Here is a 14,974-nt window from a genome sequence, read left to right as displayed (position 1 = left end):
CCAGTAGCATCAGTCACAAAAATCTCCCCTCCATCCACCCAGCAAATCGCCCTTCGCTTGCTTCTTTCTAGCTTTTGGTGCTTCTGCTTTCTTTATCACCATATCAATCATCCGCGATGACTTCCAAGTTCCAACCCTGGAAACTAAAGAAATGGCCTTTGCAAAACATAACTTATCAAGGCCATTCTCTGCATGCATCTTATTCTGACGTGCTTAGTTCGCACTAAATCGAAATTGCATCCTTTCGTTCTATATATACAACAATTAATAAGACAATGAATCTCGTTTCAATTTACGGTGTAGAGCGTTTGATCGTAAAATCTGAAACAGAACAGGGCATGACAAAAATAAGATCAACGGCCTTTCTCTTTTTTATACTTATCATGTCTCGAGAATATATGGTAACATGTCGCGTCGAGAAAGAAAAAAGAAAAAGTGAAAAGGAGTAATTAGCCAAAATCGAATATATAAAGCATGGTTTCATCCGCGTGGTCGGACACGTGCTGACTGGCTATGTCGTCATGCAGGAACACCTCTTTCTCTCTCTCTCTCTCTTCCCTGCCTCCCCAAAAAGGTTAGCTATAAATTCTCTCCTCACCTCACCCTCCTCCTTCATCTCTCTCTCTCTTTCTCTCTCTCTCGTACGCTCAGTCGCATCTCTTCGTGTTCCTCGCCCTCCTCTCCGATCACTCCCCCCACCACTCCAAAGCGAAGCTCCCGATCCACCGCCACCCGCCGGCGGCGGGTTTCCTCCGCTCACCTTCGCTGCCTCCGCCGGCTCGAGCTCTTCCCGAGGATTCGTTTCGTAAGATCTCGAATCTCGATTCCTCTCTCCTCTCGATCGCATTCCCTGCTTTTCGAGCTTTCTACGCTGATCGCCGTCGAGGATCATCGCCGGGACGGCGTCCGCGATGAAATTCCGGGGCGATCGATCTGGTCCCCCGCAAGTTCTTCTTTCGCTTGATTTTTCCTCACTATCCTGCTTTTCGTTGTCCTTTTTTTTTTCTTTTTTTCTTTTTTTTTAAATCTGTTCTCGGTGATGAATGGAGCTTGAAGCTGTGAATTGAGCAGTTGCATTGTCGGTACCGGAATTGCGCGTAGCGCGCGCGCTTTGATTATGACAGACTTGTCCAAAGCCGATGTAGTTCGAGAATGTCCGCGAAATTCTAGTGCGTCCTGCTCAATCCAGGGGCGGGAAGGGTGCTTTTCCCCGCTGAAATGACAGGCTCAGATGGCATTTGAGATCAATGTGTCGGCTGCGAGGCTTTTCCATATGTTGTTTGGATTGATTGGATCAGCCGGAGTGACTGTAGAATCCGTCCACTGGGATCGGCTAATTGGACAAGTTATTTCTGCTGTGCAGTGACAGTTGAGATAATGACATGCTCAACAAACTATGGTCGCTTAATTGGAGTATATGTTATATTTGTGCCGTGTATACTACTACTGCTACTACTACTTGCGTTTGCATATAATTGAGCTTCAATGTTGCTTTCCTAGCTTGTCGCTTTGAAATTGTTAGTACTAATATCTCCAGTCCAACTATTGCAGGCTTTGAGTACTAAGCACCGAGAATGTCTTCTCCTAGTAAGAGGAGAGACATGGATGTTATGAAGCTGTAAGTCCCTGTAGTCAGAACTGCACATTCTAGCTGATATGCTCTGTTTTAATCTTTCACTGCTTCTTCTTTACGTATCACGGTACATTTGTTGCCATTTGTACCTAAGAAATAAAAAGGCAATCCTTTTTTTATTTTGCATCGTGGTTCAACAAGTATCACATAAGTGTGTCAGGAACGTGATATGAATAGGATGAAATAGAAGTTACTGTCTGTACATCAACTGCTTGGTTCCTTGATATGATCTCTTTGATTGAAGTGGCGATATCATGTTTGTGAATGGTAATACGTTTTGGGTTTTTGATCATGTTTATTGGAGATAAAAAGTCATGACGAAAGATTTGAAATTTCCAGCCTTTTCTTCTGAAGGTGCACTTGACTAGAAGCTGTTTGCATTGCTAATTGGTTCTTATGGGATCTTACAGAAAGTAACCCCAGATAATGAGTCTTTCATGAGATTGGGCAACCTTGAAAATGCAGTGAGAATCTAATATGATGACACTAATTAACAGTGGGGAAAGGGAAAAAGGTAAAAGTGGCATGTAGCATCATTCTCAGAGAAATTTTTGTAATATTTTTCTGTAAGGATCTAGATATAACCCCAGGGCATGAAAATGAAATAGAAAGGACATATCTATAACCACGTGAAGGTAAACTTTAGAGACAATGGAAATATTGACACACAATATGATGAAGCTGTTGCACAAAAGTTACTGATATTACCAAATTTCATGTATGTCAGTATTTGGTTGTTGATACAATTTTTTCATCTCAAGCATTGTTATGTGCTGTACATATAGAAATTATTGTCCGTCATGACTGTAAACTATTTGCTTAAATAATGTTTTTGTCAATCCTAGGACTTGCTCAATCTAATTGAATATAAAGGTACTAGGTCCATGCACTGCAATTGATGGTTTTCAATTGTCTTTCTGTCTCCCTGAAAGAATGTTTGTAGGCACCACTTAGTTATCTGGTGGATTAGCTTTCTAGGGTACATCTGTACTTGGTGAAGTTAATAAAGCCTTTCGATATTCTTTTGCTCTGTGTTTATGTTATCCAGGATGATGAGTGATTATAATGTGGAGACAATCAATGACGGACTTAATGAATTCAACGTGGAATTTCATGGGCCAAAAGAAAGTATAGTCTCTCTTTGCTCTGCCCCCTCTCACTCCCTCCCTCCCTCCCTCCCTCCATCCCTCCCTCTCTCTCTCTCTCTCTCTGTGACGAAGGTGAATAGATGATTAATTCTAATCTGTTGAAGCATGTTGTGGGATGCAGAAAGAACTGTTCTGCTTAGGAAAATTGCTTGAAGAATCAATTAGCATATCATTGTAGTGTAAGGCTGCATATCCTGCAGCTCAATAAACTGATATAAATTTTTTGAACCGCTAACTTTACAGGGTAATTTAAGTCTTAATGTTAGTGCAGAGGTGCAATTTTAACAAAGTCAGTAATAAAATGATTGTTCAGCTCTTTCTTCCTAGCGTAGTGGTGACTCAACCGAAAAGTCTCTTGCCTTTTGAATAACTTCTCTGCCACACTGGGAATAATTTCTTGCATACTTCTGATGATGCATGGATGAAGTATGGCTGGATGATTTATTCATAGCAATGCTGTGGCACATGACTTCTCCTTAAGAAATGTTTACTTTTCCATATGTTCTCCCTCCCTCCCTTCCCCTTATCTCTCTGTGTGGAGTAGAAGGGAGGTAAAAGAAAAACGCTGGGGGAGGGTTAGGGTGGTTGGTTGGTTTTCTTCAGATAACTTTCAAGTTATCATGAATGTTTATGTTTCGTTGCTGTAGCTAATTAAGGAAGTTATGATATACTAGAATAGTTACCTAAAACTTTCAAGAGGCCTTTGAGGAACTCGACTATAGCTCTCCGAATTCTTTTATACAGCAAGCTTTACTTAATAAAACGATTTCAGGTCTATATGAAGGTGGTGTTTGGAAGATCCGGGTGGAACTTCCTGATGCATATCCCTACAAGTCTCCTTCCATTGGATTTGTGAACAAGATATATCACCCAAATGTTGATGAGATGTGAGTAATTGTATTCCTGTTAAAGGGAACACCTGTGTTCTTGTACTATTCGTGTCTTGAATGGTTCAACTGCTTCGAGTGAGTGAGTCCCATGGATAATAGTGAACAACTGAAATTTTTGTTATACCAATGTAGACTGCAGTATAGTTAATGTCCTGACTATTTCATATCGGTTGAACTTGCAGGTCAGGGTCTGTATGCCTGGACGTTATCAACCAGTCATGGAGTCCAATGTTTGGTTAGTACAGAAAGATACTAGATTTTTTGATTTAAGATCGTTCGTCTTCTTTGCATCTTCTGATAAACCTTTCTGTTAGCCCATCCAGTTTCTTTCATCTCCACATGTCCTTCAATTAGCCATAATGTGCAAGAAGGCAGTTTATGCGCAATTTTTTACTTTCTGCATCTTGGTTTGTTGCTCTTACATTGGATTTTAAACACGATCCCTTCTATTCTGCTATTGCAGATCTTTTGAATGTATTTGAGGTGTTTCTTCCTCAACTCTTGCTTTATCCCAACCCTTCAGACCCTCTAAACGGTGATGCTGCTTCACTAATGATGAAAGACAGGAAGCAATACGATCAAAAAGTCAAAGGTGACTTTTGTTTGCCCCATTTACTTTTATGGCTTTGAAATGCGATGAATTGAGTTCTAGATCAAGAGACATACTTCTGAGAATGCTGAATAGAGCTGAAGTATCTCAAGACTCGCGCTTTTTAGATAATTTTCATTCCTAAATTTTAGTTAGATTTTCATACTATTTACCGGCAGTGCATTATTCGTCGTATTTGTGCATTGTGGATATAGAGTATTGCGAGCGATATGCAAAGAAGGAACATATCAGCAACTCCAGAGCGGAAGAAGACAGCGACGATGAGGAAATCAGTGTCGAGGGAAGTGAATCAAGTGATGACGACGAGATAGCTGGACATGCAGATCCATAATTAAGTGTAGGATCGATAACTATTCAAATTATTGCATAATTGAAGGCGCAACCCCCATTGTTCATGTCCACCTGTCAAAATTATATTTAATTCAGAGTTGTATGTTTGTAATATCATGGGACTGGCCATTATTGTGAGGAACTCCAGAAGAACGTTGTAGTGAACATTTTGATTGGAAGATAAAAAGGGATTGTCACTCAAGGTGGACCAATTCCCTCACTTGATATTGCATTTCTGATTCATAAAAGTTTTGGCTATAGAGATCAGTAAAAGCAGAGGACTAGCTACACATGCCCCGGGAATGCAGGTTTGCATGTCTACCAGTCGCGATATATTCCGAATTTTCTGATATTGTATGCACGCAAACCATCCGTCTGAATACTAGTACTTTTTCATCATGGGTTCTCTGTCAGTTTTCTCTCCCGGTGGTTACAAGTTTCTTACATTGACACGCAGATTCTCCCTGATCGTCTATGCTTTTATGAATTTTAAAGAGGCTTAGGCACCTAAAGCTTATCGCATGAAAGACTTCTTTGTCGCATGAGGTTCTCTGTGTCCCACTTCAGACAAATTCTATAGGAATAACTGAACACTACTTACCATGTTTTTTCTTATTATTTACCAGGAACTTCCTTGTCAATGTTGCCCCGGTCTGGTACGGTTAAGCCATTCGCAACTCTCCAAATTGTGCCGTAATAGCAGCGGATGGTTAAATTAATGCACCATTTGGACCTTTAGAGACCAGTTTAACGCGCAGAGGACACCTGATAAAGGACATTGACCCTTTTTTCTTGACTTCTTCAAATTGCCGGCATCCAATTTTCAAAGAAGAGTGACGCAGTGGCTCGTTGCACCATTTTGGCTCATTACGTAGCGCCTAGTGGCAATCCCGGCCAGAATGTCTTTTAAACTATTGCCATTGTAAGTTCAGCCAATTGTCATTCACAGCTGATTCAAACACACACAATCGCCAACCTTGTTACCACCCAAGAACTTACTACCATTCAGGTATTATAAACACGGCACAAGAAAAATATTGGGTCCATTGGTTTCTCGTAGTCTCACCTTGATTCACCGAAAATGCATCGTCCGCCTATCTTGGTGCTCGCCGTTCTGATCTTTCTTGTCTTTCCAGTGGCGAGTTCAGTTGATGAGGGTACCAAGCAGTCGATGATTCAGTTCATAGACAAAGTTTCTCCTGGGATTGATCGAGGTTGGAGCTTGTCCACGGATCCCTGCACCGATAAGTGGAAGGGCGTGGAATGCGAGTCGCAATCAGTGAAGAGGATCGTTCTCGAGGAGCTCAACTTCTCAGGGACTCTTGATGCCAGTCCTCTCTGCAGAGTCGGGTCTCTAGCTGTTCTTAGCCTCAAGAGCAACAATCTGGTGGGAGGGATTCCGGAAGAGATTGCAAACTGCAAGCGTTTGACGCACTTGTATTTAGGCGGGAACCGGTTCTCGGGACAACTGCCCGACGCCCTCTCGAGATTAAATAACTTGAAGAGGGTCGACGTCTCTGATAACAACTTCACCGGTCCCTTGCCGAATCTTGCTCGGATCTCGGGCATGACTTCCTTCTTTGCTCAGAACAACAATTTCACCGGAGAACTACCCCAGTTCGACTTTGCCAACTTCGAGCAATTTAATGTCTCGAACAACGATTTCACTGGTCAGATTCCTGATGGCGGAGGCCGTTTCCAGGAGAACAGCTTTCTCGGGAACCCGGGGTTGTGCGGAAGTCCGCTGCCCAATTCATGTCCGCCCCCTCAACCAGCCAAGAAGAAACAGAAAAACGTGTCTTTCGAAAAGATTCTTATCTATCTAGGCTATATGATTCTCGGCCTGATCGTTCTGCTCTTCTCGGTCTACAAAATAGCAAGAAGATCCAGGAAAAAAGCAGATGGGGTCGATGGTGGTAAGGATAGGAGAGCTGATGCTAGCAGCAGCAAGACTAATGGGGCGTCCAGCGAACCAAAGACGAGCGATAACAGGTCGGAGTACTCGATAACTTCCATGGAGAGTGGAATGAACACGTCATCACTTGTGGTACTAACGAATTCTCCTGAGATGAAGGATTTGAAGTTCGAGGACTTGCTTAGAGCGCCTGCCGAGCTGCTTGGAAGAGGAAAGCAGGAAGCCTTTACAGAGTTGTGCTCAGCAATGGCCTCGTTCTGGTCGTGAAGAGAATCAAGGATTCGGGGATTCCTAGCGAGGACTTTAAGAACAGGATGCAGAAGGTGGATCGAGCAAAGCATCCTAATGTTTTGCCACCCGTCGCATTTTATTGCTCCAAGCAAGAGAAGCTCCTGGCGTATGAATACCAACCAAACGGGAGTCTCTTCAATCTTCTCCATGGTAAGTGGGTAGTTAATACTGATTACTTTCAATTTCCAGTTTGGATCGATATGCTTGGATAAGAATGTCGTCGTGACCTAGGATGATAAAAGCAGCAATACAAAATATCGAAAGAGCAACCTCTAGATTTTGTTTTCCTAGACCGATTGAATGGAAATCTGAATGGAACAGTGTCTTGTTCTTGCCCCTTATTTGGGATGCCCAAAATGTGAGATTTATGTCATCCCATCTTTTCTGATCAAGAAAGAGGAGCGATCCCTGTCGTCCGATTCCTGACAGGAACTCGAGCTGTTCTGGGGGAGGGGGAGAGATGTGAAACGGGGAGAGCTTGTGGCGAGAGAGAATTGTTCTAATGGTGTGATCCGTGTTGGTGCTGTCAATTGATGCAGTTGAGTTTCTGAACAATGAACGGGGCAGACTACACTTGTTTGTTATTTGTATGTATGGAGAAATAATTCTTTTGCTTCAGCAGTGTGTGCGTGTGGTTGAATAATTGATTACTTTTCCAGGAGGATTATGCACAGAAAATGCGTCCATTACTCACGTGATTCCAATTTCCATGCGAATCTCTTTTCCCTAAATTATACCCGCAGAGCGATAATGATATCTCAACCTTTTTCTTTTTTGCCACTAGAACTCCAAATTTATCAGCAGTTTCTATTTAATATAAAAATCTTAAAATTTGCCTGCTTTATGTCAATATCTTAAATTTGTACTGATGTGATGAAAATTTAATATATTTTATCATATTAATAAGAGTTTGAGGCTTTTGAGAACGTCGTGGTGGATATAATTTGTTTTTTTTTTTTTATAGTAACTTTTCTATTTTATAATTAGCGTTATTCTTGAAGATATAATTAATTTAATCTTAGTTTTTTGAGCTGCGAATTTCAGAAAACTAGGTATTTTTTGGGAATACTCACGATATATAATATAGTAAATTCTTTTTATCGTGAATCTCACTTTAGACTTTTATTTTTATCGCCTTTTGTGTTTTATGTCACGCAGTATCTTCTTTATGACCCCACCATTTTTTTTTAACAAGTTAACCGGATGACATGAAATTAGAACGACACATCTAATTTGATTTGCCCTCATAATAAAAATATTACTTTATGGATTTTTTTTTTTAAATTCATGAAAATCGAGATAAATAACCATATCATTTTTCCTATTAGACGTCGGACAATCAAGACAATGGCCAAAAAAGACAATGGTTAGTATAAAGGAAAATCCTAAAATAATACACCTTTATTTAAAACTTCAAATTAATACATTTATAACAAATTTACCCAAATTAATTTTTTTCATCACAAAAAAAAAAACTCAAAATTGATAGATATATTTTCATTAAGTTAAATTAATACAATGACAAATCACAAACAAATGTACCCACACATTATAGAAACGATAAAATTTTACAAAAAAACTGATAAATGGTAAATTTATTACAGGCTATATTAGTTTAGAGTCTAAATTTATCATATGTGTAGCTTGTTGAGGCTTTCGGTGATATTTATTTAAAAGAGATAGAAATGAAAAGAAAAAAAAAAAAGAGAGAAAATAGAAATGGAGAAGACGGACGCAGCGCGTTCAAAAGGAAGCAAAGATTGGTGGACCCCGTCTGTCTTCCTCGCAGGGCATGAAAATGAAATAGAAAGGACATACCTATAACCATGATGAAGCTGTTGCTCTAAAGTTACAGATATTACCAAATTTCATGTATATCAGTATTTGGTTGTTGATACGATTTTTTCATCTCGAATATCATTATGTGCCGTACATATGGAAATTATTGTCCGTCATGACTGTAAACTGTTCGCTTAAATTGTATTTTTGTCAATACTAGGACTTGCTCAATCTAATTGAATATAAACATACTAGGTCTATGCACTGCAATCAATGGTATTCAATTGTCTTTCTGTCTCCTCGAAAGTTTGTTTGTAGGCACTACTTAGTTATCTAGTGGATTAACTTTCTAGGCTACATCTGTACTTGGTGAAGTTAATAAAGCCTTTCGATATTCTTTGCTCCGTGTTTATGTTATCCAGGATGATGAGTGATTATACTGTGGAGACAATCAATGACGGACTTAATGAATTCAACGTGGAATTTCATGGGCCAAAAGAAAGTATAGTCTCTCTTCCCTCTCCTCTCTCCCTCCCTCCCTCCCTCCATCCCACACCCCTCCTCTCTCTCTCTGTGACGATGGTGAATAAATGATTAATTCTAATCTGTTGAAGCATGTTGTGGGATGCAGAAAGAACTGTTCTGCTTAGGAAAATTGCTTGAAGAATCAATTAACATATCGTTGTAGTGTAAGGCTGCGTATCGTGTGGCTCAATAAATGGATATAAATTTTTGAACCGCTAACTTTACAGGGTAATTTAAGTCTTAATGTTAGTGCAGAGGTGCAATTTTAACAAAGTCATTAATAAAATGATTGTTCAGCTCTTTCTCCCTAGTGTAGTGGTGACTCGACCAAAAAGTCTCTTGCCTTTTGAATAACTTCTCTGCCGCACTGGGAATAATTTCTGGCATACTTCTGATGATGCATGGATGAGGTATGGCTGAATGATTTATTTATACCAATGCTGTGGCACATGACTTCTCCTTAAAAAATGTTTACTTTTCCATATGTTCTCCCTCCCTCCCTTCCTCCCCCTTCTCTCTCTGTGTGGAGTAGAAGGGAGGTAAAAAAAAACGCTGGGGGAGGGTTAGGGTGGTTGGTTGGGTTTCTTCATATAACTTTCAAGTTATCATGAATGTTTATGTTTCATTGCTGTAGCCAATTAAGGAAGTTATGATATATTTGAGTAGTTACCTAAAACTTTAAAGAGATGCCTTTGAGAAACTCGACTAGCTCTCTGAATTCTGTTATACAGCAAGCTTTACTTAATAAAACGATTTCAGGTCTATATGAAGGTGGTGTTTGGAAGATCTGGGTGAAACTTCCTGATGCATATCCCTACAAGTCTCCTTCCATTAAATTTGTGAACAAGATATATCACCCAAATGTTAATGAGATGTGAGTAATTGTATTTCTGTTAAAGGGAACACCTGTGTTCTTGTACTACTTGTGTCTTGAATGGTTCAACTGCTTCGAGTGAGTGAGTCCCATGGATAATAGTGAACAACTGAAATTTTTGTTATACCAATGTAGACTGCAGTATAGTTAATGTCCTGACTATTTCATATCGGTTGAACTTGCAGGTCAGGGTCTGTATGCCTGGACGTTATCAACCAGTCATGGAGTCCAATGTTTGGTTAGTACAGAAAGATACTAGATTTTTTTGATTTAAGATCGTTCGTCTTCTTTGCATCTTCTGATAAACCTTTCTGTTAGCCCATCCAGTTTCTTTCATCTCCACATGTCCTTCAATTAGCCATAATGTGCAAGAAGTCAGTTTATGCGCAATTTTTTACTTTCTGCATCTTGGTTTGTTGCTCTTACATTGGATTTTAAACACGATCCCTTCTATTCTGCTATTGCAGATCTTTTGAATGTATTTGAGGTGTTTCTTCCTCAACTCTTGCTTTATCCCAACCCTTCAAGACCCTCTAAACGGTGATGCTGCTTCACTAATGATGAAAGACAGGAAGCAATACGATCAAAAAGTCAAAGGTGACTTTTGTTTGCCCCATTTACTTTTATGGCATTGAAATGCGATGAATTGAGTTCTAGATCAAGAGACATACTTCTGAGAATGCTGAATAGAGCTGAAGTATCTCAAGACTTGCGCTTTTTAGATAATTTGCATTCCAAAATTTTAGTTAGATTTTCATACTATTTACCGGCAGTGCATTATTCATCGTATTTGTGCATTGTGGATATAGAGTATTGCAAGCAATATGCAAAGAAGGAACATATCAGCAACTCCAGAGCGGAAGAAGACAGCGACGATGAGGAAATCAGTGTCGAGGGAAGTGAATCAAGTGATGACGACGAGATAGCTGGACATGCAGATCCATAATTAAGTGTAGGATCGATAACTATTCAAATTATTGCATAGTTGAAGGCGCAACCCCCATTGTTCATGTCCACCTGTCAAAATTATATTTAATTCAGATTTGTATGTCTGGAGTATCATGGGACTGGCCATTATCGTGAGGAACTCCAGAAGAACTTTGTAGTGAATATTTTGATTGGAAGATAAAAAGGGATTGTCACTCAAGGTGGACCAATTCCTTCACTTGATATCGCATTTCTGATTCATAAAAGTTTTGGCTATAGAGATCAGTAAAAGCAGAGGACTAGCTACGCATGCCCCGAGAATGCAGGTTTGCATGTCTACCAGTCGCGATATAATCCGAATTTTCTGATATTGTATGCACGCAAACCGTCCGTCAGAATACAGTACTTTTTCATCATGGGTTCTCTGTCAGTTTTCTCTCCCGGTGGGCACAAGTTTCTTACATTGACACGCAGATTCTCCCTGACCGTCTATGCCTTTATGAATTTTAAAGAGGCTTAGGCACCTAAAGCTTATCGCATGAAAGACTTCTTCGTCGCATGAGGTTCTCTCAGTGTCCCATTCAGACAGATTCTATAGGAATAATTGAACACTACTTACTATGTTTTTTCTTATTATTTACCAGGAACTTCCTTGTCGATGTTGCCCCGGTCTGGTGCGGTTACGCCATTCACAACTCTCCAAATTGTGCCGTAATAGCAGCGGATGGTCAAATTAATGCACCATTTGGACCTTTAGAGACCAGTTTAACGCGCAGATGACAACTGATAAAGGACATTGATCCTTTTTTCTTGACTTCTTCATATTGCCGGCATCCAATTTTTAAAGAAGAGTGACGCAATGGCTCGTTGAACTTTAGGCTCATTACGTAGCGCCTAGTGGCAATCCCGGCCAGAATGTCTTTTAAACTATTGCCATTGTAAGTTCAGCCAATTGTCATTCACAGCTGATTCAAACACACACAATCGCCAACCTTGTTACCACCCAAGAACTTACTACCATTCAGGTATTATAAACACGGCACAAGAAAAATATCGGGTCCATTGGTTTCTCGTAGTCTCACCTTGATTCACTGAAAATGCATCGTCCGCCTATCTCGGTGCTCGCCGTTCTGATCTTTCTCGTCTTTCCAGTGGCGAGTTCAGTTGATGAGGTTACCAAGCAGTCGATGATTCAGTTCATAGACAAAGTTTCTCCTGGGATTGATCGAGGTTGGAGCTTGTCCACGGATCCCTGCACCGATAAGTGGAAGGGCGTGGAATGCGAGTCGCAATCAGTGAAAGATCGTTCTCGAGGAGCTCAACTTCTCAGGGACTCTTTGATGCCAGTCCTCTCTGCAGGGTCGGGTCTCTCGCTGTTCTTAGCCTCAAGGGCAACAATCTGGTGGGAGGGATTCCGGAAGAGATTGCAAACTGCAAGCGTTTGACGCACTTGTATTTAGGCGGGAACCGGTTCTCGGGACAACTGCCCGACGCCCTCTGGAGATTAAATAACTTGAAGAGGGTCGACGTCTCTGATAACAACTTCACCGGTCCCTTGCCGAATCTTGCTCAGAGCTCGGGCATGACTACCTTCTTTGCTCAGAACAACAATTTCACCGGAGAACTACCCCAGTTCGACTTTGCCAACTTCGAGCAATTTAATATCTCGAACAACGATTTCACTGGTCAGATTCCTGATGGCGGAGGCCGTTTCCAGGAGAACAGCTTTCTCGGGAACCCGGGGTTGTGCGGAAGTCCGCTGCCCAATTCATGTCCGCCCCCTCAACCAGCCAAGAAGAAACAGAAAAACGTGTCTTTCGAAAAGATTCTTATCTATCTAGGCTATATGATTCTCGGCCTGATCGTTCTGCTCTTCTCGGTCTACAAAATAGCAAGAAGATCCAGGAAAAAAGCAGATGGGGTCGATGGTGGTAAGGATAGGAGAGCTGATGCTAGCAGCAGCAAGACTAATGGGGCGTCCAGCGAACCAAAGACGAGCGATAACAGGTCGGAGTACTCGATAACTTCCATTGAGAGTGGAATGAACACGTCATCACTTGTGGTACTAACGAATTCTCCTGAGATGAAGGATTTGAAGTTCGAGGACTTGCTTAGAGCGCCTGCCGAGCTGCTTGGAAGAGGAAAGCAGGGAAGCCTTTACAGAGTTGTGCTCAGCAATGGCCTCGTTCTGGTCGTGAAGAGAATCAAGGATTCGGGGATTCCTAGCGAGGACTTTAAGAACAGGATGCAGAAGGTGGATCGAGCAAAGCATCCTAATGTTTTGCCACCCGTCGCATTTTATTGCTCCAAGCAAGAGAAGCTCCTGGCGTATGAATACCAACCAAACGGGAGTCTCTTCAATCTTCTCCATGGTAAGTGGGTAGTTAATACTGATTACTTTCAATTTCCAGTTTGGATCGATATGCTTGGATAAGAATGTCGTCGTGACCTAGGATGATAAAAGCAGCAATACAAAATATCGAAAGAGCAACCTCTAGATTTTGTTTTCCTAGACCGATTGAATGGAAATCTGAATGGAACAGTGTCTTGTTCTTGCCCCTTATTTGGGATGCCCAAAATGTGAGATTTATGTCATCCCATCTTTTCTGATCAAGAAGCTGAAGTTACTCGGTATACATTTTGCTCTCTCGAAGTGATGGACTGGAGAAGAGAAGCTGATTCAAGTTCTTGTGCATCGTTTCCATTTCAGGAACACAGAATGCGCTAGTATTTGACTGGGGAAGCAGGCTAAGCGTTGCAGCCACGATAGCTGAAGCTTTGGCCTTTATGCACTCGGTGCTTCGTGAAGACGGGATTGCTCACGGCAATCTAAAGGCCACGAACATCTTGCTCGACAAAGACATGGGTCCGTGCATCAGCGAGTATGGCCTAATGGTGGTGGAAAGCCAAGACTACTCTCAAATTTCCGATATAAGAAGCAATCCTTCTGCTCCGCATGACGCCTTCAAGGACGACGTATACGGCCTTGGGCTAATGCTTCTCGAGCTCCTGACAGGCAATATGGTCCAGAACAACGGGTACGATCTGGCCAAGTGGGTGCACTCTGTGGTCAGGGAGGAATGGACCGGGGAAGTCTTCGACAGTGTCCTGATATCCCAAGGGGCGGATGAGGAAAGGATGGTGAGGCTGTTGCAAGTGGCTCTCCAGTGCACAAACCCATCTCCCGCCGAAAGGCCGAGCTCGAGCCAGGCCGTGGCGCTGATAGGCTCGATCAAAGATTAAGAGGAGCGATCCCTGTCGTCCGATTCCTGACAGGAACTCGAGCTGTTCTGGGGGGAGGGGGAGAGATGTGAAACGGGAGAGCTTGTGGCGAGAGAGAATTGTTCTAATGGTGTGATCCGTGTTGGTGCTGTCAATTGATGCAGTTGAGTTTCTGAACAATGAACGGGGCAGACTACACTTGTTTGTTATTTGTATGTATGGAGAAATAATTCTTTTGCTTCAGCAGTGTGTGCGTGTGGTTGAATAATTGATTACTTTTCCAGGAGGATTATGCACAGAAAATGCGTCCATTACTCACGTGATTCCAATTTCCATGCGAATCTCTTTTCCCTAAATTATACCCGCAGAGCGATAATGATATCTCAACCTTTTTCTTTTTTGCTGCCACTAGAACTCCAAATTTATCAGCAGTTTCTATTTAATATAAAAATCTTAAAATTTGCCTGCTTTATGTCAATATCTTAAATTTGTACTGATGTGATGAAAATTTAATATATTTTATCATATTAATAAGAGTTTGAGGCTTTTGAGAACGTCGTGGTGGATATAATTTGTTTTTTTTTTTTATAGTAACTTTTCTATTTTATAATTAGCGTTATTCTTGAAGATATAATTAATTTAATCTTAGTTTTTGAGCTGCGAATTTCCAGAAAACTAGGTATTTTTTGGGAATACTCACGATATATAATATAGTAAATTCTTTTATCGTGAATCTCACTTTAGACTTTTATTTTTATCGCCTTTTGTGTTTTATGTCACGCAGTATCTTCTTTATGACCCCACCATTTTTTAGGGTAACAAGTTAATCC

At 41.1% G+C, this 14,974-nt stretch overlaps 4 protein-coding genes across 4 annotated transcripts; all 4 read left to right on the top strand.

The window, feature by feature from the left end:
* Window positions 1-600: 600 nt before the first annotated feature.
* LOC104426286 (ubiquitin-conjugating enzyme E2-23 kDa) lies at window positions 601-4,813 on the top strand. Its single transcript, XM_010039284.3, has 7 exons — window positions 601-805; window positions 1,552-1,618; window positions 2,682-2,761; window positions 3,554-3,668; window positions 3,854-3,906; window positions 4,135-4,263; window positions 4,476-4,813. The coding sequence occupies exons 2-7, from the start codon at window positions 1,575-1,577 to the stop codon at window positions 4,610-4,612; spliced, it is 558 nt and encodes a 185-aa protein (XP_010037586.2). The 5' UTR covers window positions 601-805; window positions 1,552-1,574; the 3' UTR covers window positions 4,613-4,813.
* Window positions 4,814-4,966: 153 nt separating this feature from the next.
* LOC120289913 (probable inactive receptor kinase At2g26730) lies at window positions 4,967-6,793 on the top strand. Its single transcript, XM_039305308.1, has 2 exons — window positions 4,967-5,620; window positions 5,748-6,793. The coding sequence occupies exon 2, from the start codon at window positions 5,783-5,785 to the stop codon at window positions 6,791-6,793; it is 1,011 nt and encodes a 336-aa protein (XP_039161242.1). The 5' UTR covers window positions 4,967-5,620; window positions 5,748-5,782.
* Window positions 6,794-6,840: 47 nt separating this feature from the next.
* LOC120289912 (ubiquitin-conjugating enzyme E2 6-like) lies at window positions 6,841-10,941 on the top strand. Its single transcript, XM_039305307.1, has 4 exons — window positions 6,841-6,967; window positions 9,881-9,995; window positions 10,181-10,233; window positions 10,805-10,941. Exons 1-4 carry the CDS (start codon window positions 6,841-6,843, stop codon window positions 10,939-10,941), a joined length of 432 nt encoding a protein of 143 aa, XP_039161241.1.
* A 62-nt stretch (window positions 10,942-11,003) lies between these two features.
* On the top strand, window positions 11,004-14,393 carry LOC120289612 (probable inactive receptor kinase At2g26730). The gene is made up of 2 exons (XM_039304737.1): window positions 11,004-13,294; window positions 13,633-14,393. Exons 1-2 carry the CDS (start codon window positions 12,202-12,204, stop codon window positions 14,163-14,165), a joined length of 1,626 nt encoding a protein of 541 aa, XP_039160671.1. The 5' UTR covers window positions 11,004-12,201; the 3' UTR covers window positions 14,166-14,393.
* Window positions 14,394-14,974: the final 581 nt, after the last annotated feature.

The sequence above is a fragment of the Eucalyptus grandis genome, chromosome 11 (genome assembly GCF_016545825.1).
Source record: "Eucalyptus grandis isolate ANBG69807.140 chromosome 11, ASM1654582v1, whole genome shotgun sequence".
Lineage (NCBI taxonomy): Eukaryota > Viridiplantae > Streptophyta > Magnoliopsida > Myrtales > Myrtaceae > Eucalyptus > Eucalyptus grandis.
The sequence above is the reverse complement of the archived record's forward strand: the minus strand, read 5'-3'. Positions and strand labels throughout refer to the sequence as shown.